The 26,767-nt window shown below is 37.3% G+C and overlaps 1 protein-coding gene across 9 annotated transcripts in view; it reads right to left on the bottom strand.

The window, feature by feature from the left end:
* Positions 1–584: 584 nt before the first annotated feature.
* nrcama (neuronal cell adhesion molecule a) overlaps positions 585–26,767 on the bottom strand; it is a 144,228-nt gene continuing 118,045 nt past the window's right edge. For all 9 annotated transcript variants that reach the window (XM_061914272.1, XM_061914273.1, XM_061914269.1 and 6 more), the window contains 3 exons: positions 26,473–26,604; positions 21,374–21,452; positions 585–13,947 (listed from right to left, as the gene is read on the bottom strand). In XM_061914272.1, coding sequence (XP_061770256.1) covers positions 13,713–13,947; positions 21,374–21,452; positions 26,473–26,604 — 446 coding nt within the window. In that variant the 3' untranslated portion in view covers positions 585–13,712. The remainder of the gene's footprint in view (positions 13,948–21,373; positions 21,453–26,472; positions 26,605–26,767) is intronic.

Genomic DNA, 26,767 nt, shown 5'->3' with positions numbered 1-26,767 from the left:
GTAAACTAACACACAAAAAAACACGAGTTAAAGATCCTTAAATGACAAAATCATCCTGTTATCGCCTACTGCAAAAATGTCAGTCAAAGATCCTTTATATATCAGTATCATCCTCTTTTTAGTGGACAAACACACAAAAACCACAAGTTAAAGATCCTTAAATGACAAAATCATCCTGTTTGTAATCGCCTAATGCAGAAATATGAGTCAAAGATCATTTATATAACAGTATCATCCTCTTTTTAGTAGACCAACACACAAAAAAACACGAGTTAAAGATCCTTAAATGACAAAATCATCCTGTTTGTAATCGCCTACTGCAAAAATGTCAGTCAAAGATCCTTTATATAACAGTATCATCCTCTTTTTAGGGGACTAATGCAAAACACATTTGTCGAAGATCCTTTATATGACAATCGTCCTGTTTTAAGTGGCTACTACAAAATACAAGTCAAAGATCTTTTATATGACAAAATCAACGCCTGTTTTTAGTGGCCTTCAGCAAACACGCTAGTCAAAGATCCTTTACAGAACAGGACCACAGTGATGGCTTCGAAGCCCATGGAGGGAAACTAGGGATCCCATTTGAACTCCAACATTTATTATAATTTATTTTTCATTTAAAATACAAAATATTCCTTTTTTTTGTCATAGCACATGGAGGATTTAAACCTTTGAACAGCTTCTCATGCTCACGTGTCGCGGCAACAGGAACCAGAATGTCAAGAAAATCTTCACCAGAGTTTTGTCACTGCAGTTTCTTCCATGCCTGCAAAGTCTACTTAAATGGAGCTTCCTGGTTTCAAATGATACATCCCGTGTGTGTGTGTGTGTGTGTTCTTGTATTTCTACCCTTCTTGAGACGTCAACAAGGAAAAGTAGCTTCCATATGAGGAGGTGTGAACAAGTAAGGACATAAATCATGGTCTCAATACGGAAAACTATTGCATCTAATAGAGAATGTCTCATTTGCACCCCCTGGTGGTGAAATCTATTAGAATTAGGGAGATCCCAAAAAGGAGAGAGTTTTCAAATTTTCTGGTCAACATATGAAATAACAAGTGTATGTAAGAAATTGAAATGTGCCCCCTTTGGCCAAAATTAATACAAAATAAATCAATAAATATGTGTATAGAGACATACTGTAATAACTTGAAGTAAACAATGAGGATTAAAACCAATTAGAAGAGGTAATTTTGAAGGACGTGTGTGTGAATGCTCCAATGCTGAAGTTGAACTGAAATGCTGATAGAATGTAGTACGAATGTAAGAATAGTTTGAACGTTGAAGAGTTAGAATTTCCAGGAAAACCCAGATTTGGTTTGAAACTTGGGAAAGTGTTAGTTTGAATGTCAAGGACGAGTTGAAAGTGTTGAAGGTGGAATGGGTGGAAGAATGTGGGAATTGGGGAAGTTTGAAAAATGGAAAATTTAATTTGAGTGGGGAAAATGAAGGTTAAAAATAGGAATTATGGGAAATCTGGAAGGTTTTTGTTTTTTTTAATTGTTGAAGTAGGGCACACAATTCCCTAACAGGCTGAATATTTTGAAGTTGGAACAGTTTGAATCAGATGAAAAATGTGGGAGTTTGAAGAATGTCCCATTGATTTCAGTGGGAATTTCTCCAAATTTGGGAATTTTGGGAAAAGTGGGACATTTTTTTGAAAATGGAAAAAAAATAAAATTTAATGTTTTGAATGAGTTGAAATGGTTGGTGTTGAAATTGTTCCAATCGGTCGAGAAATGTCGAAGTAGTAACATGTTGAATTGAGAAATGGTATTACGGGATTCCTGGAAAACCGGGAATTTTTTCAGTTAAAAAAACCTTTGTTCTTTGTCCTGATTAAGACGAATGTTTGGGCGGTGGAACGGTTGAAATGCGTTGAAAAATGTGGAAGTGGTAGTCGCCAAAAAAAGGGTAGAAATAGGGCTTTGGCAAACCAGGAATTACAGAAATACTTGGAATTTCTTTGAACTTGGAAAAAGGGTATATTGAATTTCCAGGATGGTGCAACGTGTTGTAGGTGGAATGGCTTGAATCGGTTGAAAATGTGGAAATGTTGAAAATTGGGCAAATCATTTTTAAATAGGAAGAATGTCCCGGAAAACCGGGAATTCTGGGAGATTTTGGAATTTGTCAAGGGAAAGCCCGCACTTCCCGAATAGGCTGAACAGTTTGAAGTTGGAACAGTTTGAATCAGAAGAAAAATGTGGGAGGTGTGGAACTTTGAAGAATGTCCCATTGATTTCAAAGGGAATTTCCCCAAAAGTTGGGAATTTCGGGAAAAGTGGGGAATTTTTTCGAAATGGTAAAAAAAATTTAATGTTATGAATGAATGGTTGGTGTTGACATTTTTCAAATCGGTCAAGAAATGTTGAAGTAGTACCACATGTTGAATTCCTGGAATTTGGGGAGTTTTTTCAGTTAAAAAAAATAACTTAGTTTTTTGTCCTCATTAAGATGAATGTTTTGTCGTTGGAACAGTTGAAATGCGTTGAAAAATGTGGTAGAAGTAGATGCCAGAATAAAGGGTGGACATAGGCCTTTGGAAAAACATGAATTCTGGAAGATCCTGGAATTTCTTTGACCTTGGAAAAATGATTGTTTGAATGTCCAGGATGAGTGGAATATGTTGAAGGTGGAAGTGAAGTGAATTATATTTATAAAGCGCTTTTACATAGTGAAACCCAATATCTAAGTTACATTTAAAGCAGTGTGGGTGGCACTGGGAGCAGGTGGGTAAAGTGCCTTGCCCAAGGACACAACAGCAGGGACTAGGATGGCGGAAAAGGGGATCGAACCAGGAACCCTCAAGTTGCCGGCACGGCCACTCTTCCAACCGAACTATACCGGAATGGCTTGAATCGGTTGAAAAACTTGGAAATGTTGAAAGTTTGGAAAAATGGCCAATTCATTTTGAATGGGGAAAAATGTCCCGGCAAATGGGGAATTCTGGGAATTTTTGGAAATTTTTCAAGACTGGCGAATAGACTGAACAGTTTGAAGTTGGAACGGTTCGAATTGGATGAAAAATGTGGAAGTTAGAGAGCGCCAAAACCTGGAGAAGAAGAAGAAGTTGAATAATTAATTAATATTGGTGTAGAAAAGCATGTGTGAATGCACCGAAACATTCACACAATAACAACAAAAAATGTCAACAACAAAAAAAACTAAATCTTACCTTTTTTTATATTTTGCACAGTATGTGTATATTATTAATGTTGTAAATACACATCCAGATATATCTAGAAAGGGTGGTCCTAAAGAAGTCGGCATTTTTCTTAGGTCCCAAGAGGGTCAAAAATACAATAATGTGTGTATAGTCGGCATTTTTACCAGGTCCCAAGAAGTTCAGAAATACAATAATGTGTGTATATTCTGCATTTTTCTCAGGTCCCAAGAAGGTCAGAAATACAAAAATGTGTGTATATCTAGTAAGGGTGGTCCTAAAGTTGTCAGCATTTTTCTCGGGTCCCAAAAAGGTCAGAAATAAAATAATGTGTGTATAGTCGGCATTTTTCTCAGGTCCCAAGAAGTTCAGAAATACAAAAATGTGTGTATATCTAGTAAGAGGTCAGCATTTTAAGGGTGGTCCTAAATATGTCAGCATTTTTCTCAGGTCCCAAAAAGGTCAGAAATACAATAATGTGTATATAGTCGGCATTTTCTCAGGTCCCAAAAAGGTCAGAAATAAAATAATGTGTGTATAGTCGGCATTTACTCAGGTCCCAAGAAGTTCAGAAATACAATAATGTGTGTATATTCTGCATTTTTCTCAGGTCCCAAGAAGGTCAGAAATACAAAAATGTGTGTATATCTAGTAAGGGTGGTCCTAAATAGGTCAGCATTTTTCTCAGGTCCCAAAAAGGTCAGAAATAAAATAATGTGTGTATAGTCGGCATTTTTCTCAGGTCCCAAGAAGTTCAGAAATACAAAAATGTGTGTATATCTAGTAAGAGGTCAGCATTTTAAGGGTGGTCCTAAATATGTCAGCATTTTTCTCAGGTCCCAAAAAGGTCAGAAATACAATAATGTGTATATAGTCGGCATTTTCTCAGGTCCCAAAAAGGTCAGAAATAAAATAATGTGTGTATAGTCGGCATTTACTCAGGTCCCAAGAAGTTCAGAAATACAATAATGTGTGTATAGTCGGCATTTTTCTCAGGTCCCAAGAAGGTCAGAAATACAATAATGTGTGTATAGTCGGCATTTTTCTCAGGTCCCAAGAAGGTCAGAAATACAATAATGTGTGTATATCTAGTAAGAGGTCAGCATTTTAAGGGTGGTCCTAAATATGTCAGCATTTTTCTCAGGTCCCAAAAAGGTCAGAAATACAAAAATGTGTGTATATCTATTAAGAGGTCAGCATTCTAAGGGTGGTCCTAAATATGTCAGCATTTTTCTCAGGTCCCAAAAAGGTCAGAAATACAATAATGTGTGTATGGTCGGCATTTTTCTCAGGTCCCAAGAAGGTCAGAAATAAAAAAAATTGTGTATATCTAGTAAGAGGTCAGCATTCTAAGGGTGGTCCTAAATATGTCAGCATTTTTCTCAGGTCCCAAAAAGGTCAGAAATACAATAATGTGTATATAGTCGGCATTTTTCTCAGGTCCCAAGAAGGTCAGAAATACAAAAATGTGTGTATATCTAGTAAGAGGTCAGCATTTTAAGGGTGGTCCTAAATATGTCAGCATTTTTCTCAGGTCCCAAAAAGGTCAGAAATACAAAAATGTGTGTATATCTATTAAGAGGTCAGCATTCTAAGGGTGGTCCTAAATATGTCAGCATTTTTCTCAGGTCCCAAAAAGGTCAGAAATACAATAATGTGTGTATGGTCGGCATTTTTATCAGGTCCCAAGAAGGTCAGAAATACAATAATGTGTGTATAGTCGGCATTTTTCTCAGGTCCCAAGAAGTTCAGAAATACAAAAATGTGTGTATATCTAGTAAGAGGTCAGCATTTTAAGGGTGGTCCTAAATATGTCAGCATTTTTTCAGGTCCCAAAAAGGTCAGAAATACAATAATGTGTGTATAGTCGGCATTTACTCAGGTCCCAAGAAGTTCAGAAATACAATAATGTGTGTATAGTTGGCATTTTTCTCAGGTCCCAAGAAGGTCAGAAATACAATAATGTGTGTATGGTCGGCATTTTTCTCAGGTCCCAAGAAGGTCAGAAATAAAAAAAATTGTGTATATCTAGTAAGAGGTCAGCATTCTAAGGGTGGTCCTAAATATGTCAGCATTTTTCTCAGGTCCCAAAAAGGTCAGAAATACAATAATGTGTATATAGTCGGCATTTTTCTCAGGTCCCAAGAAGGTCAGAAATACAAAAATGTGTGTATATCTAGTAAGAGGTCAGCATTCTAAGGGTGGTCCTAAATATGTCAGCATTTTTCTCAGGTCCCAAAAAGGTCAGAAATACAATAATGTGTATATAGTCGGCATTTTTCTCAGGTCCCAAGAAGGTCAGAAATACAAAAATGTGTGTATATCTAGTAAGAGGTCAGCATTTTAAGGGTGGTCCTAAATATGTCAGCATTTTTCTCAGGTCCCAAAAAGGTCAGAAATACAAAAATGTGTGTATATCTATTAAGAGGTCAGCATTCTAAGGGTGGTCCTAAATATGTCAGCATTTTTCTCAGGTCCCAAAAAGGTCAGAAATACAATAATGTGTGTATGGTCGGCATTTTTATCAGGTCCCAAGAAGGTCAGAAATACAATAATGTGTGTATAGTCGGCATTTTTCTCAGGTCCCAAGAAGTTCAGAAATACAAAAATGTGTGTATATCTAGTAAGAGGTCAGCATTTTAAGGGTGGTCCTAAATATGTCAGCATTTTTTCAGGTCCCAAAAAGGTCAGAAATACAATAATGTGTGTATAGTCGGCATTTACTCAGGTCCCAAGAAGTTCAGAAATACAATAATGTGTGTATAGTCGGCATTTTTCTCAGGTCCCAAGAAGGTCAGAAATACAAAAATGTGTGTATATCTAGTAAGAGGTCAGAATTTTAAGGGTGGTCCTAAATATGTCAGCATTTTTCTCAGGTCCCAAAAAGGTCAGAAATACAAAAATGTGTGTATATCTATTAAGAGGTCAGCATTCTAAGGGTGGTCCTAAATATGTCAGCATTTTTCTCAGGTCCCAAAAAGGTCAGAAATACAATAATGTGTGTATGGTCGGCATTTTTCTCAGGTCCCAAGAAGGTCAGAAATACAATAATGTGTGTATAGTCTGCATTTTTCTCAGGTCCCAAGAAGTTCAGAGATACAAAAATGTGTGTATATCTAGTAAGAGGTCAGCATTCTAAGGGTGGTCCTAAATATGTCAGCATTTTTCTCAGGTCCCAAAAAGGTCAGAAATACAATAATGTGTATATAGTCGGCATTTTTTCAGGTCCCAAAAAGGTCAGAAATACAATAATGTGTATATAGTCGGCATTTTCTCAGGTCCCAAAAAGGTCAGAAATAAAATAATGTGTGTATAGTCGGCATTTACTCAGGTCCCAAGAAGTTCAGAAATACAATAATGTGTGTATAGTTGGCATTTTTCTCAGGTCCCAAGAAGGTCAGAAATACAAAAATGTGTGTATATCTAGTAAGAGGTCAGCATTCTAAGGGTGGTCCTAAATATGTCAGCATTTTTCTCAGGTCCCAAAAAGGTCAGAAATACAATAATGTGTGTATAGTCGGCATTTTTCTCAGGTCCCAAGAAGGTCAGAAATACAAAAATGTGTGTATATCTAGTAAGAGGTCAGCATTTTAAGGGTGGTCCTAAATATGTCAGCATTTTTCTCAGGTCCCAAAAAGGTCAGAAATACAAAAATGTGTGTATATCTATTAAGAGGTCAGCATTCTAAGGGTGGTCCTAAATATGTCAGCATTTTTCTCAGGTCCCAAAAAGGTCAGAAATACAATAATGTGTGTATTGTCGGCATTTTTCTCAGGTCCCAAGAAGGTCAGAAATACAAAAATGTGTGTATATCTAGTAAGAGGTCAGCATTCTAAGGGTGGTCCTAAATATGTCAGCATTTTTCTCAGGTCCCAAAAAGGTCAGAAATACAATAATGTGTGTATAGTCGGCATTTTTCTCAGGTCCCAAGAAGGTCAGAAATACAAAAATGTGTGTATATCTAGTAAGAGGTCAGAATTTTAAGGGTGGTCCTAAATATGTCAGCATTTTTCTCAGGTCCCAAAAAGGTCAGAAATACAATAATGTGTGTATGGTCGGCATTTTTCTCAGGTCCCAAGAAGGTCAGAAATACAATAATGTGTGTATAGTCTGCATTTTTCTCAGGTCCCAAGAAGTTCAGAGATACAAAAATGTGTGTATATCTAGTAAGAGGTCAGCATTCTAAGGGTGGTCCTAAATATGTCAGCATTTTTCTCAGGTCCCAAAAAGGTCAGAAATACAATAATGTGTATATAGTCGGCATTTTCTCAGGTCCCAAGAAGTTCAGAAATACAATAATGTGTGTATAGTCGGCATTTTTCTCAGGTCCCAAGAAGGTCAGAAATACAAAAACGTGTGTATATCTAGTAAGGGTGGTCCTAAAGTTGTCAGCATTTTTCTCGGGTCCCAAAAAGGTCAGAAATAAAATAATGTGTGTGTAGTCGGCATTTTTCTCAGGTCCCAAGAAGGTCAGAAATACATTAATGTGTGTGTGTCTAGAAAGGGTGGTTCTAAAGAGGTAAGCATTTTTCTCAGGTCTCAAGAAGGTCAGAAATACAATAATGTGTGTGTTTGTGTGTGTCTGTGCGTGTGCTTGTGTGTGTGTGTGTGTGTCTAAAGCCACAATAAAAGGTGCATGAACAAGACGAGGTGTCACAAGAGCTCGGCCGCAAGCAAAAAAAACAAAACTTTGCAAGTTCACCTGACAGAAAAACCACAGCAAAGAGTTTGTCACACGTCATGATGCCGCCTGCTTGTCTAATTCTTATTTACAAAATAAAAACTTGATGCAAGTCATGAGAAAAGGAGGACAAGAAAGGATTGTGTGTGTTGGAAGGGTCAGGTGTCGAGCAGGCACCCGCCCCAAGCATGTGGAGGGTAAACAAACCGAGCAACATTCTCCAGCGATACCATTTCTTTTTTTTTTTTTTCTTCCAGGACAGCTTTTCAACATTCCACATTTTGATATCATCCAATGACTGTCTCACGTATCGTCACACTGCCTCGCATCTACCGTAACTGTTCCAATTAACTCCCCCACAGCGGAGAAACGACAACTCCACAAAAAAAGGACGATCATTAAGTGGTTGTTTACCTCTGCATGCGCTTTTAAAGTGTTACTAATCAATTCTGGACCAAGTCAACATAATGCTGGCTCGGCAGTTCGCTCCTTGCATTCTGCTGTTACAACATTGGTTGTGTTGTTGGCGGGCTAATAAATAAAGATAATTTCCACATCAACATAATGGGTTGTTTCCATGTGGACCCTTGAAGTAAACAATGAATCCATCCTAAAACCTCGCTATTACAACATTGGTTGTAGGTCAATACACTCGCTAACTAATGTGCTCGAAGAGAAAGTTCTGCTTTCTCGTGCACTCCCAATCATGATTAAAGTTTGAGGTGTATTTCATTTCAAGAGTGGCCAGCAGCTTTATTTACCTCTTCATGCGCTTTAAAAATGCTGTGGGAGAAACTTACATAGCCGTATTGCCTTTCGCACTTTAAATGCTGGCTCAGCGTTTTTTTTCTATATTAATTTCTTAAATTACAACATCGGTTGTGTTACTGCCATGTTCTGCAATGCACTTGCTAATAATGATCAAGGATAGATTTCCTCTTTCTCATGTGCTCCAAAAAATTACTGAAGATAAAACATTTTAAGCTTCCAGCAGCTTAAAATGAGCTAAAAACAAAAATCAGTTGCATTTAATGCATTTTCAAGCACCTTCTTCTAGCTCTTCCTGCGCTTTAAAATGTTGCTAGTTATTTTTTTTTTAATGTGTGAAACTCACATAACATGTTTTACTTGCCGTAATGCCGTTTGCACTACTAATGCTGGCTCAGCAGTTTTCTCCTTCTTAAATTACAACATTGGTCGTAGTGCTGCAGTGTTCTGCAATACACTTGCTAATAAATGTGATCAAAGAAAGATTTCCAATTTGTCATGCGCTCCAAATCATCACTGAAGTAAAAACAAACAAAAAAAAGCTGTATTTGATGCATTTTTAAGTGTTGGCCAACACCAAACAGCTTCATCTAGCTCTTTGTGCGCTTTGAAATGTTTATGGTACATTTTTGGTGTGTGAGACTCACATGGCATGTTTCACTTGCTTAATACTACTTGCGCTTATTAATGCTGGCCTTAGCAGTTTTGTCCTATATGAATTTCTTAAATTACAACATTGGTTGTGTTGCTGTGTTGTGCATTACACTTGCAAATAAACATGATCAAATAGGAATTTTCAATTTCTCCTGCATTCCAAATTATTAATTGAAGTTAAAAAAACAAAACAAAAAAAAACACTTTTCAAGAGTTGGCGAACATCCAGCAACTTTATCTAGCTCTTCATGCACTTTAAAATGTTGCTAGTCATTTTTAAATGCGTGAAACTCACATGGCGTGTTTTAATTGCTGTAATGCTACTCGCACTATGATTTCTGGCTGAGCAGTTTTCTCTCCAAATGACATATTCAATTACAATATTGGTTGTGTTGCAGCTGTGTGGCGCAATTCACTTGCTAATTAATGTGGTCAAAAAGAGAGATTTCCACTTTATCAAGCAATCCAAATAATTACTGAAGTTAAACACATTTAAACTTCTAGAATCTTTATCTAGCTCTTCCTGCGCTTTAAAAACTGTATGTGTGAAACTCAATGATGTGTTACACTAATGCCGATTGCGCCGTTAATGAGCCACTCTCGCCTATATTCATATTGTAAATTACAACACGGGTTGTAATGCTGCTTTGTTGTGCAATACACTCACGAATGAATGCAGTCTAAAAGAGATTTCCACTTTCCCATGTCCTTCAAATCATTACGGAAGTTAAAAATTGAAGATTTACAAGAGCGGCGAGCATCCAGAAGCTTTATCTAGCTCTTCAAGCACTTCAAAATGTTGTGAGTCAGTTTTTTTACGTGTTTTAGTTGCCGTAATGCTGCATGTGTTATTAGTGCTGGCTCAGCCGGTTTCTCCCAAAATAATTTCTGGAATTACAACATCGGTTGTGCTGCTGTGAGCTCAAAGAGAGATTTCTGCTTTCTTATGTGCTCCAAATAACTATTGATGTTAAAAAAAAAAGTTTTCAAATGTTGGCTAACATCCAGCTTCCTTATTTCGCTCTTTATGCGCTTTAAAATGTTACTTTTTTAGTGTGTGTGAAACTCAAGTGGCAGTTTTCAGCTGCTGTAATGCTAATTGCGCTTATTAATGCCAGCTCAGCAGTTTTCTCCTTTATTAACTTCTAAAATTACAACATTGGTTCTCTCGCTGCTATGTTGTGCAATACACTCACGAATGAATGCAGTCTAAAAGAGATTTCCACTTTCCCATGCCCTTCAAATCATTACGGAAGTTAAAAATTGAAGATTTACAAGAGTGGCGAGCATCCAGAAGCTTTATCTAGCTCTTCAAGCGCTTCAAAATGCTTTTAGTCAGTTTTTGTACGTGTGAAACTTACACGGCGCATTGTAGTTGCCGTAATGCTGCTTGCGTTATTAGTGCTGGCTCAGCCGGTTTCTACCAAAATAATTTATGGAATTACAACATTGGTTGTGCTGCTGTGAGCTCAACGAGAGATTTCTGCTTTCTTATGTGCTCCAAATAACTATTTATGTTAAAAAAAAAAAGGGTTTTCAAGTGTTGGCTAACATCCAGCATCCTTATTTCACTCTTTATGCGCTTTAAAATGTTACTTTTTTTGTGTGTGAAACTCAAGTGGCAGGTTTCCGCTGCTGCAATGCCACTTGCGTGTATTAATGCCGGCTCAGCAGTTTTCTCCTTTATTAACTTCTAAAATTACAACATTGGTTCTCTCGCTGCTTTGTTGTGCAATACACTCGCGAATGAATGCAGTCTAAAAGAGATTTCCACTTTCCCATGCGCTTCAAATCATTATGGAAGTTAAAAATTGAAGATTTACAAGAGCGGCGAGCATCCAGAAGCTTTATCTAGCTCTTCAAGCGCTTCAAAATGTTGTGAGTCAGTTTTTTTACGTGTTTTAGTTGCCGTAATGCTGCTCGCGTTATTAGTGCTGGCTCAGCCGGTTTCTCCCAAAATAATTTCTGGAATTACAACATTGGTTGTGCTGCTGTGAGCTCAAAGAGAGATTTCTGCTTTCTTATGTGCTCCAAATAACTATTGATGTTAAAAAAAAAGAGTTTTCAAATGTTGGCTAACATCCAGCATCCTTATTTCGCTCTTTATGCGCTTTAAAATGTTACTTTTTTTGTGTGTGTGTGAAACTCAAGTGGCAGGTTTCAGCTGCTGCAATGCCACTAGCGCTTATTAATGCCGGCTCAGCAGTTTTCTCCTTTATTAACTTCTAAAATTACAACATTGGTTCTCTCGCTGCACTGTTGTGCAATACACTCACGAATTAATGCAGTCTAAAAGAGATTTCCACTTTCCCATGCGCTTCAAATCATTACGGAAGTTAAAAATTGAAGATTTACAAGAGCGGCGAGCATCCAGAAGCTTTATCTAGCTCTTCATGCGCTTCAAAATGCTGTTAGTCAGTCTTTTATGTGTGAAAGTCACTGTGTGTTTTTGTTGCCTTAATACTACTTGCGTTATAAATGCTGGCTCAGCAGTTTTCTCCCATATTAATTTCTGACATTACAACATTGGTTGTGTTGCTGCTAGTTCAAAGAGCGATTTCTGCTTTTTTGTGTACTCCAAATAACTATTAAAGTTTAAAAAAACAAAGAGTTTTCAAGTGTTGGCTAACATCCAGCAGCTGTATCTAGCTCTTCATGCGCTTTAAAATGTTGCTATTTTTTTTTTTTTATGTGTGAAACTCAAAAATCAATTTTCGAATGAATCACGATTCCATACTTCCATAAGTAAATAGTTTTATAGGTAAATACTTTTACTTTTCTTACCCATTGTTACCTGCTGTCGCGTATTTGAGATTTGAATAAATCCATCCATCCGCTTTATACCGCTTGTCCCTTTTTTGGGGGGTCGCTGGAGCCTATCTCAGCTGCATTCGGGCGGAAGGCGGGGGGTACACCCTGGACAAGTTGCCACCTCATCACAACAGAATTGCAATAATCTGCCTGAGAAATAAACACAGTATCATCAGTGCGGGGTCAATACAGTTAGAGAGTTTGCCATACACTCACCAAGGCAAAAAAATGTGTTTCAGCTGCCGAAATGCCACTTGCGCTTATTACTGCTGGCTCAGCAGTTTTCTCTTATATCAACGTCTTAAATTACAACATTGGTTCTCTCGCTGCTCTGTTGCGCAACACACTTGCAAATTAATGTGGTCTTAAAGGGATTTCCGCTTTCTTTTCTTCCAATCATTACGGAAGTTAAACATGTAAGATTTGTCTCGACCAGGGGTAGGGAACCTATGGCTCTAGAGCCAGATGTGGCTCTTTTGATGACTAAATCTGGCTCTCAGATAAATCTGAGCTGACATCACTTAACACGATAAGTAATTATTATTCCGCTGGTAATCACAGTCTTAAAAATAACGTTGAAATGATAAAACATTCTCATGCATTTTAATCCAACCATCCATTTTCTATCGCACTTGTAAGAAGTATTATATTTATTATTGTTTAACTTTAGAATAACAATGTTATTAAAAAGAATAAGAGACTTATTATACTCTGAAAATGTTGGTTTTACTTAAAAATGCCCGCATTTAGTTGTATTCATCCAGCCATTCATTCATTTTCTACCGCTTATTCCCTTTGGGGTGGTGGGGGGCGCTGGTGCCTATCTCAGCTACAATAGGGCGGAAGGTGGGGTACACCCTGTACAAGTCGCCACCTATATGGCTCTCACGGATATGCATTTTGAAATATCTGGCTTTCATGGCTCTCTCAGCCAAAAAGGTCTAGCTCTTCATGCGCTTTAAAATGTCGACAGTCATTTCTCTTGTTACACTTTCCCTTATGCCACTCGCTCCGCAGAGTAGCGGTTTTCTCCTATATTACTTCTTTTAAACGACAACATGGGTTGTGCTGCATCTTCCTTGTCGTTATCATTCTTATAACGACCGTTTGACTGGCGACAAAGTAAGAAACATTCCCTGCTTCCAATTAGCGCCCTGACATCTTTGCGTTTGTGGTTAAGGGAAGGCGGCGGCGATAATTGGAGCATTTACGGTATTTTCGAGGCATGAACACATGTGATGGCTGAATGCTAAAGAACGTGATTCCCTCCATACAGACGGTGCGTACCAGCCTGCAGGATGTTTGCAAAGGATACCAAATGGCACACACACACACACACACACACACACACACACACACACACACACACACACACACACGCACACACACACACACACACGCACGCACACACACACACTCAGGGCCGACACTCTTGATACATTCCTTTTCTATATTGCTTCCTCTCAAGAGTCGCTCCTTCAGCCTCCACCGTCTGGATTGTGGTGTCGGTCTGTCTTTGCTCACAGGAGCAGGCGGAGGGCGCAAAGGGGGGTGACGGCGGTTGCCAGGGCGACCACCACGGCGGTCCAAAGTTACGGTGCGCCCCGGCAAGCCCCCGCGCGGCGCAGGTCAGACAAAGGAGTTCATGGCGTTGACGGGCGACGGCGCCTCGGAGCTCTCGTTGCCCTCGTGCGTGTCCTTCTCCTTCTTGCCGCTGTACTGGCCGATGAAGGAGCCGTCCTCGTTGAACTGCCCGTCGCCGCCCTCGCCGTAGTCCACCAGGCTGTCGTCGCTCTCGTCGCGGCGCACCGTGCCGTTGGACGGCGTCCGGCTGCCCTTCAGCGGCTTGTGGTCCTCGGTGTCGCTGTTCATGAAGCACAATTAGTAACAGGAAGCAAGCCGTGGGGAACATGGAGGTCTTTAACCCTCGACGCTCACTTCCTGTTCGGCTTTATCGCCAACGCTTAGTCGGCGTTTGAGGCCTGCGGAGATCGAGGGTTAGCGACCAGGGAGGATCTTGCAAAAGCGTGCTGCTAAGCTGGTCATTTGTCTCCGGTCTTAAGAGTCGACATGCAATATTCCAAAATGCAGCTTTCCTCGTCGCTACGTCCAAGCTCAATGCATTTCCTGCTAAGAACAACTCCCCTGTGCCAAGTTGGTTCCCACCTTGTCAAAGTCAAACATTTTAAAGTAACTTTTCTACTTGTCATAGTAGTTATAATTAGGGGTGGGCAAATTAATGCGTTAATTACGAGTTAACTCATCAATCTATTAACGCCGACAATTATTTTATCGCACATTTGAGTATGTTGTTTACATGCTTTTATTTTGTTAACGCCTTTTCTTAACCAGATGGCGTCGCCCGGCGTCAAGGGGCTCTTGGTAAAGATGGAACATTTGGCAAAAATACCGGACAATTCTGCAAATGTCATGGCTGGCTTACAGCGTGGTCACTCCGGGATCACTTACGACCGCCAGACAATTCTGGATGTGGATAGATCGGGCCGTTTTGGACTGAATGAGGCGTGCTTGCTAGACCGGCTAGCTAGCATGGGAATACTTTGCCGGCTACATCCAGCGGCCTGTGAAGCAGCAGAGTATATGTGTTGTCTGTCTATTTATGAATAATGCAGACCAGGAGTGTTGGCTGAGTTCTTAACGTTTGCTTCCAGAGCGTGCATATCACAACATACAAGATGCCGTCATGGCGACACAACATATACCGGGCTACCGCGCATGCTCGTCACTCCTGTTGCATGCTGGGTAGGGTAGTTCTTTTTTCCCCTGGCTCATAACATCACAATATAGTACCATGTATATGCGTTCAGTTTATCAAAGCACCAAGCAAACAATCGGAAAATTTCCATCATATCAATTCCTAGATATGGTCATAATTATTTTAAGTGCACTATGCAGAATAAACACAACATTATTAATATTGCTACTACGGATAATTTGATCAAAAATTCCCTAAAACAGCCCACTACCTATAATATAGGTTTTTTAAACATAAGATCCCTGATAAAAAAAATGTTTCTGCTGTTACCTCAGAAATTGCCTGTTCAGATGTTATGATTGTGGCTCAGAGATTTGTATGTAGATTATATTTATTTTCCATAACAAACAGGATAACTTAAATACCCTGGCAGTGGCAATAAGCTTAAATGTTTGTATTTACATTTTCGGAGTTGATTTTCATAAAATATGCTATTTGACTGCTACTGTTTAACAAGGACTGATTTAAATTGTGTTTGCACAACAAATGTTTTGGCGCTTTTGTTCATGTGGGAGAATATTCCAATAAAGATGCACTACACACTACTTTTGAATTCATTATTGGGCTTTGTGTATACAATGCAGTTAATCGCCATTAATCGGAGAAATAGTGCGATTAACTTCGATTAAAATTTTTAATCGTTGCCCAGCCCTAGTTATAATATAACATACGTTTTACTTTTAACTAAGTATTTCTGAGAAGAAGACACTAATTTTACTCCATTGCATTAAGTTTCATTCCGATCGTTACATTTATTTATGTCACAATTATCGATTGAAGCGTGCAAAGACGTATTTTTAAGACAGCCCAACCTAAGCAGTAGTGAAGTTTGGTTCCATTTCACCAATAAACAAGTAGCAAGTACAGCTTTAGGAAGGTCCGTGTACCTTCTGTTCATCCATCCATCCATCTTCTTCCGCTTATCCGAGGTCGGGTCGCGGGGGCAACAGCCTAAGCAGAGAAACCCAGACTTCCCTCTCCCCAGCCACCTCGTCTAGCTCTTCCCGGGGGATCCCGAGGCGTTCCCAGGCCAGCCGGGAGACATAGTCTTCCCAACGTGTCCTGGGTCTTCCCCGTGGCCTCCTACCGGTCAGATGTGCCCTAAACACCTCCCTAGGGAGGCGTTCGGGTGGCATCCTGACCAAATGCCCGAACCACCTCATCTGGCTCCTCTCCATGTGGAGGAGCAGCGGCTTTACTTTGAGTTCCTCCCGGATGGCAGAGCTTCTCACCCTATCTCTAAGGGAGAGGAAACTCATTTCGGCCGCTTGTACCCGTGATCTTGTCCTTTCGGTCATGACCCAAAGCTCATGACCATAGGTGAGGATGGGAATGTAGATCGACCAGTTAATTGAGAGCTTTGCCTTCCGGCTCAGCTCCTTCTTCACCACAACGGATCGGTACAACGTCCGCATTACTGAAGACGCGTGATAACAAAAACAACCGGAAGCAGTAGTTTAGCTTTTCCTTTGTGTTTAGCATGGTGTTAGCATAACAACAACATCTTTGTTCAGCAGGAGTCCTATTGTCGTTTTTAAAAAGTGTCATTCAATAGTTGTCCAACTTTTGTTTCAGAAATGAAAATACAAAAAAATGTTCTGAAATTTGTTTTTGAATTTGCGTTTAAGAATTTGAAATAGAATGAAGGGAAAGTACCTTCCTTTCAAATTCCTTTCCCGTCCAATTCGGAAAAGTTAATCAAAAAAACAAATTAGGGCCGTTTCGATTATTATTATGTTTGGTAGATTTAAAAAAAACAAAACAAAAAAAAGAGTTGATTTTCATTAAAATATTGCCATAAATTTGGATTTTGTGCCGTTTTCCTTTTATGGACTTGTATTTTTCTAAATAAACACAAAATATCCATCACAGTGGTCCTGTTCTGTAAAGGATCTTTGACTAGCGTGTTTGCAGAAGGCCACTAAAAACGGGTTGATTTTGTCATATAAAAGATCTTTGACTTGTATTTTTGTAGTAGGCACTTAAAACAGAGTGATTTTGTCATATAAAGGATCTTTCTTATTAATCATGAAACGTAAATAATCGCGAGACAAAACATGTTTGCAACACAAATGTAGCAAAAACGTTTGGGACAAGTTTGGAGAGGTTTTGGTTATGAATGTTAACGTAAAAAATATAAACGTTAGAGAAAATATTTTTGCATCCTAGTTAAAGGTCCTTAAACGACAAAATCATCCTGTTTGTAATCGCCTACTGCAAAAAACATCAAGTCAAAGATCCTTTATATGACAGTCCTCTTTTTAGAGGACTAACAAAAAACACTAGTTAAGGATCATTAAATGACAAAATCATCCTAGTTAAAGATCCTTGCATAACAAAATCATCTTGTTTCTAATCACCTACTGCTAAAAATATGAATCAAAGCTATTCTATATAACAGTATCATCCTCTTTTCAGTGGACTAACACACAAAAAACACTAGTTAAAGATCCTTAAATGACAAAATCATCCTGTTTGTAATCACCTGCTGCAAAAACATTAAACAAAGATTCTTTGAATTAAAGTATTATTCTCTTATTAGTGGACTAACACAAAAAAATACTAGTTAAAGATCCTTAAATTACAAAATCATACTGGTTAAAGATTCTTAAATAACAATATCATCTTGTTTTTAACCGCCTACCACAAAAAACATGAGTCAAAGATCTTTTTTATATCAGTATCATCCTCTTATTAGTGGACGAAGATACAAAAAAACACTAGTTAAAGATCCTTAAATGACAAAATCATCCTGTTTGTAATCGCCTACTGCAAAAACATGAGTCGAATTCCCTTTATATTAGAGTATCATCCTCTTATTAGTGGAGGAACACACAAAAAAACAGTAGTTAAAGATCCTTCAATTAAAAAAAATCATCCTAGTTAAAGATCCTTAAATGACAAAATCATCCTGTTTGTAATCACCTACTGCAAAAACACGAGTCAAAGATCCTTTATATTACAGCATCACCCTCTTGTTAGTTGAGGAACACACAAAAAAACAGTAGTTAAAGATCCTTAAATTAAAAAATCATCCTGTTTGTAATCGCCTACTGCAATAACATGAGTCAAAGATCCTTTATATAACAGTATCATCCTCTTAGTAGTGGACGAACATACAAAAAAACACTAGTTAAAGATCCTTAAATGACAAAATCATCCTGTTTGTAATCGCCTAATGCAAAAACATGAGTCAAAGATCCTTTATATTACAGCATCACCCTCTTATTAGTTGAGGAACACACAAAAAAACAGTAGTTAAAGATCCTTAAATTTAAAAATCATCCTGTTTGTAATCGCCTACTGCAAAAACGTCATCCTAATTTTAGGGGACTAATGCAAAAAACACTAGTCAAAGATCCTTAAATGACAAAACCATCCTGTTTTAAGTGGCTACTACAAAAATACAAGTCAAAGATCTTTTATATAACAGTATCATCCTCTTATTAGTGGACAAACACACAAAAACATAATTAAAGATCCTTAAATTTAAAAATCATCCTGTTTGTAATCGCCTACTGCAAAAACATGAGTCAAAGATCCTTTATATAACAGTATCATCCTCTTAGTAGTGGACGAACATACAAAAAATCACAAGTTAAAGATCATTAAATGACAAAATCATCCTGTTTGTAATCGCCTACTGCAAAAACGTCATCCTATTTTTAGGGGACTAATGCAAAAAACACTAGTCAAAGATCCTTAAATGACAAAATCATCCTGTTTTAAGTGGCTACTACAAAAATACGAGTCAAAGATCTTTTATATGACAAAATCAAGCCCTGTTTTCAGTGGCCTTCGGCAAACATGCTAGTCAAAGATCCTTTACAGAACAGGACCACATTGATGGCTTCAAAGCCCATGGAGGGAAACTACGAGTCCCGTTTGAACTCCAACATTTATTATAATTTATTTTTCATTTAAAATACAAAAAATTCTTTTTTTTTGTCAGACCATTAACGTGAATAATAATACGTTAAAAACATAAAACTTTAACACATTTTGTAGCACAAACGTTTGTTACAAGTTTGGGGAGGTTTTGATTATGTGGTTATGAATGATAAAATTTAAATAAATTAAAAGTTGTAATAAACAAAAAATATTTTGTAGCACCAATGTTTTGGAACAAGTTTGGGGACATTTTGACAAGGTGGGGGGCCAACTTCACACAGGTCAACAACTCAAGTCTTTCTTTTTGCTACTTCCTGGCCTGTAATAGTAGTAATAGTACTATTAATAGTAGTCGGGGTTGCATGAGTACCAGCATGCTAGTCAAACATCTGCATCTCCTCTTTCCTCTCCATAGACCTAAAGCCACCCCAAAAACAGAACAATGCAAGGTGAAAAACACTTAGGAAGGATGTGAGTATTTCCTTCAATGCTAAGGGTGTGGAATCTAAAAGAACATTCTAGATGACTAAGGTTATGTCCACATGTCCACGAGTATTTCTAAAAGTCCGCCCATTTCAGTGGAGAAAAAATCTTTGAAAAACGCACAAAACCAAAGTAAAAGCAACATTTCAGAAATATTTTGTTGACATATGGCACTGAAATAAAAGGGCTGGGAGCTGATTGGCTGATGCTGGAGGAAGAGGGCGGGGCTAATTGCATTAGTTGAAACTAACAGTGCCATTATGACATACTTGCCAACTCCCCCGAATTTTCCGGGACACTCACGAATTTCAGTGCCTCTGCTGAAAATCTCCCGGGACAACCATTGTCCCCGATTTCAAAGCCGGACAAGAAGGCACGCCCCCTCCAGGTCCATGCGGACCTAAGTGAGGACAGCCTTTCGTCACGTCCGCTTTTCCTCCACAGAAACACGGTCACGTTATAACATCTACGGCTTTTGGAGAGAGTGCACGCAACAAGAAGGAGACGAAGCAGAAAAATGAAGAAAAGACAGTCATGCCGACGACGAGTAAGAAGAAGTACGCTTGCAAAGTCATCAGAGAGGGCGTTGAGCATGGTTAGAAAGAAATTGACAGAGAATAGAACGAGGATGGACAATTCAACCCTGAACTCACTAATTTTCTGCAAAATAAATTTCACAGATGCTGCCCATACTTATGTATGCTCCTTCAAAGGCTGTGCTACTGGCTGCAAAGTATTGCACTTTCAAATACAACAATGACTCGAGGGGTGTTATGTGTGTGTATATGTGTAAATAAACACTGTAATATGCAGTAAATACATTTATATACACATATATACACACATGTATACATACATATATATATATACATACATATATATACATATACATATGTATAAACATATATACATATATATATGTATATATACATATATATACATACATATATATACATATATAAACATATATATATATATACATTTATATATATATATACATTTATATATATATACATATATATATATATATATATATATATATATAAACATACATATATATATATATATAAACTTATATGCAGTAAATAAATACATTTATATATAAATATATACATATACATACGTATATACATACACACATATATACATATATACACACACATATATATATATATATATATACACACATATATACATATACTGTATACATATACATTTTTATATGTATATATATATATATATAAATATAAACATACATATATATAAACTTATATGCAGTAAATACATACATTTATATATAAATATATACATATATATACGTATACATACATATATACATACACACATATATATACATATATACACACACATATATAAATATACATATATACACACATATATGTACATATACTGTATATATATATACACTTATATGCAGTAAATACATACATTTATATATAAATATATATATATATATACGTATACATACATACACACATATATAAACATACATACACACATATATATATATATATATATGTATATGTATATTGTATGTATGTATGTATGTATATGTGTATATATATATATATATATATATATATATATATATATATATATATATATATATATATATATATATATATATATATATATATATATATATATATATATATATATATATATATATATAGGTATTGCGGTCTACCACGGTATCGAGCACTATTCTCTGGATAATCCAATCAAGACATACTTGAATTTCAGTGAATTATAGCTGTAAATATACTCCTCCCCTTTAACCCCGCCCCCAATCTCCCAACTTCGGAGGTCTCAAGGTTGGCAAGTATGCATCATGACATGAAAGACAATTAACTAACTAACTAACTAACTAACTAACTAACTAACTAGAAAGATGTGTCCTCTATGTTACTAAAACTACAAGGTAATAATAACAACAATTATTGGTTATTATTACTACTTTATTTGAGGGTTTGCTTGGCCTTGCCTCTGTGGAAGGTTTTGTGTCTCTCTGCCGCGTCAACACAATGCTCTATGTCATCAAGCCACAAAGAGTGCAAAAATAAGATACTAGAAAGAAACAACGACACCATCTGTTATTGTTTTTGTGTTATTGTGTCACCTGTATTCTCCAAATGTGCCGTCGTCCTCCTTCATGGGCTGGATCTCTGGGTCCTGGTGGGCTTCTTCTTTCTCTTTCACTGCGATAACGGTTTTGATTGAGTTGATTTCCAACATGCACAGGACATCACACTGCAGCACAGCTACACAAGTCAACATGTCCCGAAAAGGAGTAGGAAGAAGCAGCGCTTATGTCAGGGCTGTCAGGCTTGTTTTCATTGAGGGCCACATCAGTTTTGTCTGCCCTCAGAGGGCCACTTATCATTGAACATTTTTTTAGAAAAGTATAAGGATTCGGCTCACGATATAGCATTTGATTATTTGCTTCTTTTAATGTTCGCTCAAACAAACAAAATAGATTTTAGTGTAAATAAAACCCGCTCAGTTGACAGAATTTCACTGTAAAAGTTGCACTGTTTTTTTACGGAATATTAAATGAATAAAAAATGAAAAACAGTACCACTCTTTTGCAGTAAAGTCTAGATTGGTTGATTTACAGAGGTGGGTAGTAACGCGCTACATTAATCCGTTACATCTACTTGAGTAACTTTAGGGATAAATTGTCCTTCTAAGAGGAATTTTAAAGCAACATACTTTTACTTTTACTTAAGTATATTTATAGAGAAGAAACGCTACTTTTACTCCGCTCCATTTATCTACATTCAGCTCGCTACTTGCTACTGATTTTTATCGATCTGTTAATGCACGCTAAAATGAACTTGATATCAAACAGAAGGAGACAACGCCACACAGCAAACAACACACAACGTGCAAGTACACACACTCATACACACTACTACTACTATGTGGGGATAATGAACAACAAATCAGGGATTGAAGTGACGAGCTTGCCATCCTATAATACCTTGTCTGTAGACAAGGAGACTGCAGCCATCAAAGTGTGTTTAAACTCTTTATTAACAAGAGGGAACACAATCCAGGGAAAAGATTCAAGAAAGATGCCGTCCCGAAAGAACTGAACTAATGCTGCTCTGTCTGGCTCTCTTGCTGTCACACGTCACCTGGCAACAGGCACTGCCTTTTCAGGGCACGCACTGCGCTCTCATGAAACATCATATGCCAGATATTTATTTGTAATTTTTTAAAGGTAATGTAAAAACTACTTTTCCAAGTAGCTAGATTACATTAGTCAAAGAGTAATTCCATTACTATTCAATTACTTTTGCTGGCAAAGTAACGAGTATCTATGATAATGTACTTTCTTTTCTTAGTTTATTTCGAACATGACATACATACAACATTATACATCAGTTAATTTCATCATTTCTCAATACACAGTACATCATGTCCGAAAAGGAGTAGGAAGAAGCAAAGCTTATTTAATCCTACCCCTTTTCCACTTCAGAGCGCCCACCATATATACATTCATTCACTGACCTTCTTTACAGCAAAATATCAAAATAGCAAAATGACATCTGTGAGTGAGTAACACAGCAGTTTTCTAACATGTACTTAATTATTTCAGTCATTATTAACATACTAAGATGAAGAATATCTTATTTTCAATAAGTTTGAAAGTGTTTCTCATAATACTTTGTAAGCACTATTAATTTAAACATCCTCTTAAACTGGCTCATATCAGTACAATGTTTAACTTCTTTACTTAATCCATTCCATCATTTAATTCCACATACTGATATGCTAAAGGTTTTAAGTGTTGTACGGGCATACAAATGTTTTAAGTTAGATTTTCCTCTAAGGTTATATTTCTCCTCTTTAGTTGAGAAGAATTGTTGTACATTCTTTGGTAGCAGGTTATAATTTACTTTGTACATCAATTTAGCTGTTTGCAATTTTATCAAGTCATCGAGCTTTAATATTTTTGACTCAATAAATAAAGGGTTTGTATGTTCTCTATATCCAACATTGTGTATTATTCTAATCGATCTTTTTTGTAACACAGTTAACGAATGTAGCGCACATTTGTAGTTGTTTCCCCATATTCCTGCACAATAACTCAGATATGCAACACTAGCGAGCAGTAGAGAATATAAAGTGATTTTTGGCCCAGGACGTATTTTGCTTTATTCATTATTGAAATATTTTTTGCCACCTTATGTTGTATGTTTTGTATATGAGATTTCCAGTTCATTTTATCATCTATTAATACTCCCAAAAATCTGGTTTCTTTTACCCTTTCGATAACTATTCCATCTATTTGTATTTGTGTCTGATGCTCTTTTCTACTGTTACCAAATAGCATTATTTTAGTTTTACTGAGATTCAAAGATAGCCTGTTTTTATCAAACCATTTTTTTTTATTTATTAATTTCTTCCGTTATTATTTGTATTATCTTCTGTGTGTTCTCTCCTGAACAGAAAGCATTTGTGTCGTCTGCAAATAAAAATAACTTCAAGTCTTTTGTAACTTTGCAAATATCGTTTGTATAAAGATTGAACAATCTTGGTCCCAGTATTGATCCCTGGGGTACACCACAAGATATATCCAATCGTGTTGAACTATTTTCACCCATCTTCACAAATTGCTTCCTGTTGGTTAAATAACTTCTTATCCAGCTCAAGACCAAACCTCTGATGCCATAACGTTCTAGTTTTTTAATTAAAATATCATGATTAATTGTGTCGTTGCACCGCAAAGTAACAAGAATTGGGAGGGAAAAAAAAGGTGATTGCAAAGACAAATGTCGTGTTGTGGGAATATTTCAACTACAAAGGGAATGAGCAGGACTGGCCTATCAACGCAAACAAACAAGCGAGTATGCCGAATTTGTTGGAAGGTCATTGCAACAACAAAAAAACTGAGCCAGTTTTTCTTGCTGCGGGGAAAAAAATCAACATTTTTGAAATGCCAATTTTCTTTAACAGAGTCTATTTATTTTTTTTAACTTATTAAGGATAATTTAAAGTTCATGACTTTCCAGTTACAGTGGGGAAAAGTACTAATGCAAAAATAAGTTTATTGCGTTTGAAAGGGTTACTTGCGTTATTATTATATATTATGATTACATTAGTGCGGTGTTTCTTCACCATAGGGCCGGGAAGCGCCCCACTAGAAGACCGCCAAAAAATAACTGTTTATCAGTTGAGGTCCGTATGGGCTAAGCGGTATTTAGTCGTAATACATTTTTCCACCACTTGTGGCAGTAATGACAATATCAAACAAAAAGAAGAAGTATGGCGCTAAAGTCATAGAGAAGCTTCTCAAGCGCAAAAAATATGACTAAAGGCTAAAGGGGTGAAGCTGTATTTTTACTTGTACTTTATCTTTATTGGCAGTTTATTTAAGAAAAATATAATTTTTTTTTAGCAATGTGTGATTACATGTAAATATTTTTATTATCAATTTGTATGTGTCCCTTTTGAAGTATATTAGATAAGTATTCATTTTTGTAATCAGCCTGACCTAAGCCTTGATAATCTTTGTGATTTACACATGATTTCAGATTAATTGACAGAATTGTAGACATTGGATAGGTTAGATATAATTATTGAAAACGATTCAAAACAAGAGTAAGATTACTAATTCAGTGGTAATATTTGAGTGGGCCCCAGTTCTATCTGTAGTGGAAATCTGGGGCCCCGAGGTCAAAAAGTTTTAGCAACCCTGCATCAATAAAATACTATCTATCTATCTATCTATCTATCTATCTATCTATCTATCTATCTATCTATCTATCTATCTATCTATCTATCGTATTTCCTTGAACTGCCGCCGGGTATATAATATGCACCTGACTAGAATTACTGCCGAGTCAAACTTGTTTCGCAAAATAATTAGCGCATGCTTAGCATTACCGCCGGCTCAGGATTAACGCCGGGTCAAACTCGTTTCGCAAAATATTATTTTTATTAGCGCACGTCTAGAATTTCCACTGGGTCAAACTCGTCACGTCACGAGTGACACTTCACCTGTCATCATTTTCAAAATGGAGGAGGCTGATTTCAATCATTTGAAATCGCATAAAGGGAAGAAGATTAAGAGCTATTCAGTAGGATTTAAGGTCCAAGCTATTGAATATGCTAAAAAGAACAGCAAGCAGCTATGTTTTATTAATATACCGTAGCTGCGTGTGTCAAATATGAGTCATTAAATGACTCCCGCCTCCTGGTGGTAGAGGGCGCTAGTGATCCTTCTTGAGACTACTCGCCAGCAGAAGAAGTGACAACAAGCAGCGATCGTTTATTTTTTCCTCTCGCTTGCACTTTTAACATGGAGGATTACATAGCTAAAATAAAACAGTTTTCTAAACTGGACTTTCAATGCAAGCAGCAGGTAATAAAGGAAGATCTCCATCGAGACAGAGAGACTTTTAAAACTGAAGAAAGATAAGGAAGACTTCTATAAACAAGTTATCGATGCTTTTGATGTGAAGTGAAGTGAATTATATTTATATAGCGCTTTTCTCAAGTGACTCAAAGCGCTTTACATAGTGACACCCAATATCTAAGTTACATTCAAACCAGTGTGGGTGGCACTGGGAGCAGGTGGGTAAAGTGTCTTGCCCAAGGACACAACGGCAGTAACTAGGATGGCACAAGTGGGAATCGAACCTGCAACCCTCAAGTTGCTGGCACGGTCACTCTACCAACCGAGCTGCGCATGGACTTCATTTATAAGTAAAGGAAAGACCATAATAACGTTTTTTTTTTTTTAATTAAATGTGCTTTTCATGATGGTATCCTTACATCACATTCAAATTTATAAGCGCAGGCCTAAATTTACCGCATGCCTTTGGCAAGCGCCGGAGTGAGAAGAGGTGTTAAAATAATTAGCGCACGCTTGCCGGAGTGAGGTTTTAAATTAATTAGCGCACTGGCGGCAATTCAAGGAAATACGGTATCTATCTATCTATCTATCTATCTATCTATCTATCTATCTATCTATCTATGTATCTATCTATCTATCTATCTATCTATCTATCTACTTATCTATCCATCCATCTAGCCATCCATCCATCTATCCATCTATCCATCTATCTATCTATCTATCAGTGCTTAATTACATAATACTGAAAATAATATTAGGACAATAAATCGTCGAGCAAAATTTGTTGTCGGCCCAGGCCTACACCTCTGACGTCACGCTACCTCTAATTTTTCATTTTTGAAACGGGTTACCTGGATATTTGCCGCCCTTGTTCCTCTTGATGAAGCAGACGATGAGCAGCACCAGGATGAGAAGAGCGATGGCGCACATCAGTCCGATGAACCAGCCCTGGGTGGCGATGTCCACGTGGCGACTGGGCACGGCTGGACACACACAAAAATGGCGTTGACGTGGAGTTTGTCAAAAAAAAACAAGGCATGTTGGAATGGGTTAATGCAGCGATGGAGGCAGGAACGTGGGAGGAAGCTGGAATGAAGGCGATAACATGCTCGGATGGAAGAAAGACTTTGTATCTACGCTGAGGCA

Source organism: Nerophis ophidion, linkage group LG10 (genome assembly GCF_033978795.1).
Source record: "Nerophis ophidion isolate RoL-2023_Sa linkage group LG10, RoL_Noph_v1.0, whole genome shotgun sequence".
Classification (NCBI taxonomy): Eukaryota; Metazoa; Chordata; class Actinopteri; order Syngnathiformes; family Syngnathidae; genus Nerophis; species Nerophis ophidion.
The sequence above is the reverse complement of the archived record's forward strand: the minus strand, read 5'-3'. Positions and strand labels throughout refer to the sequence as shown.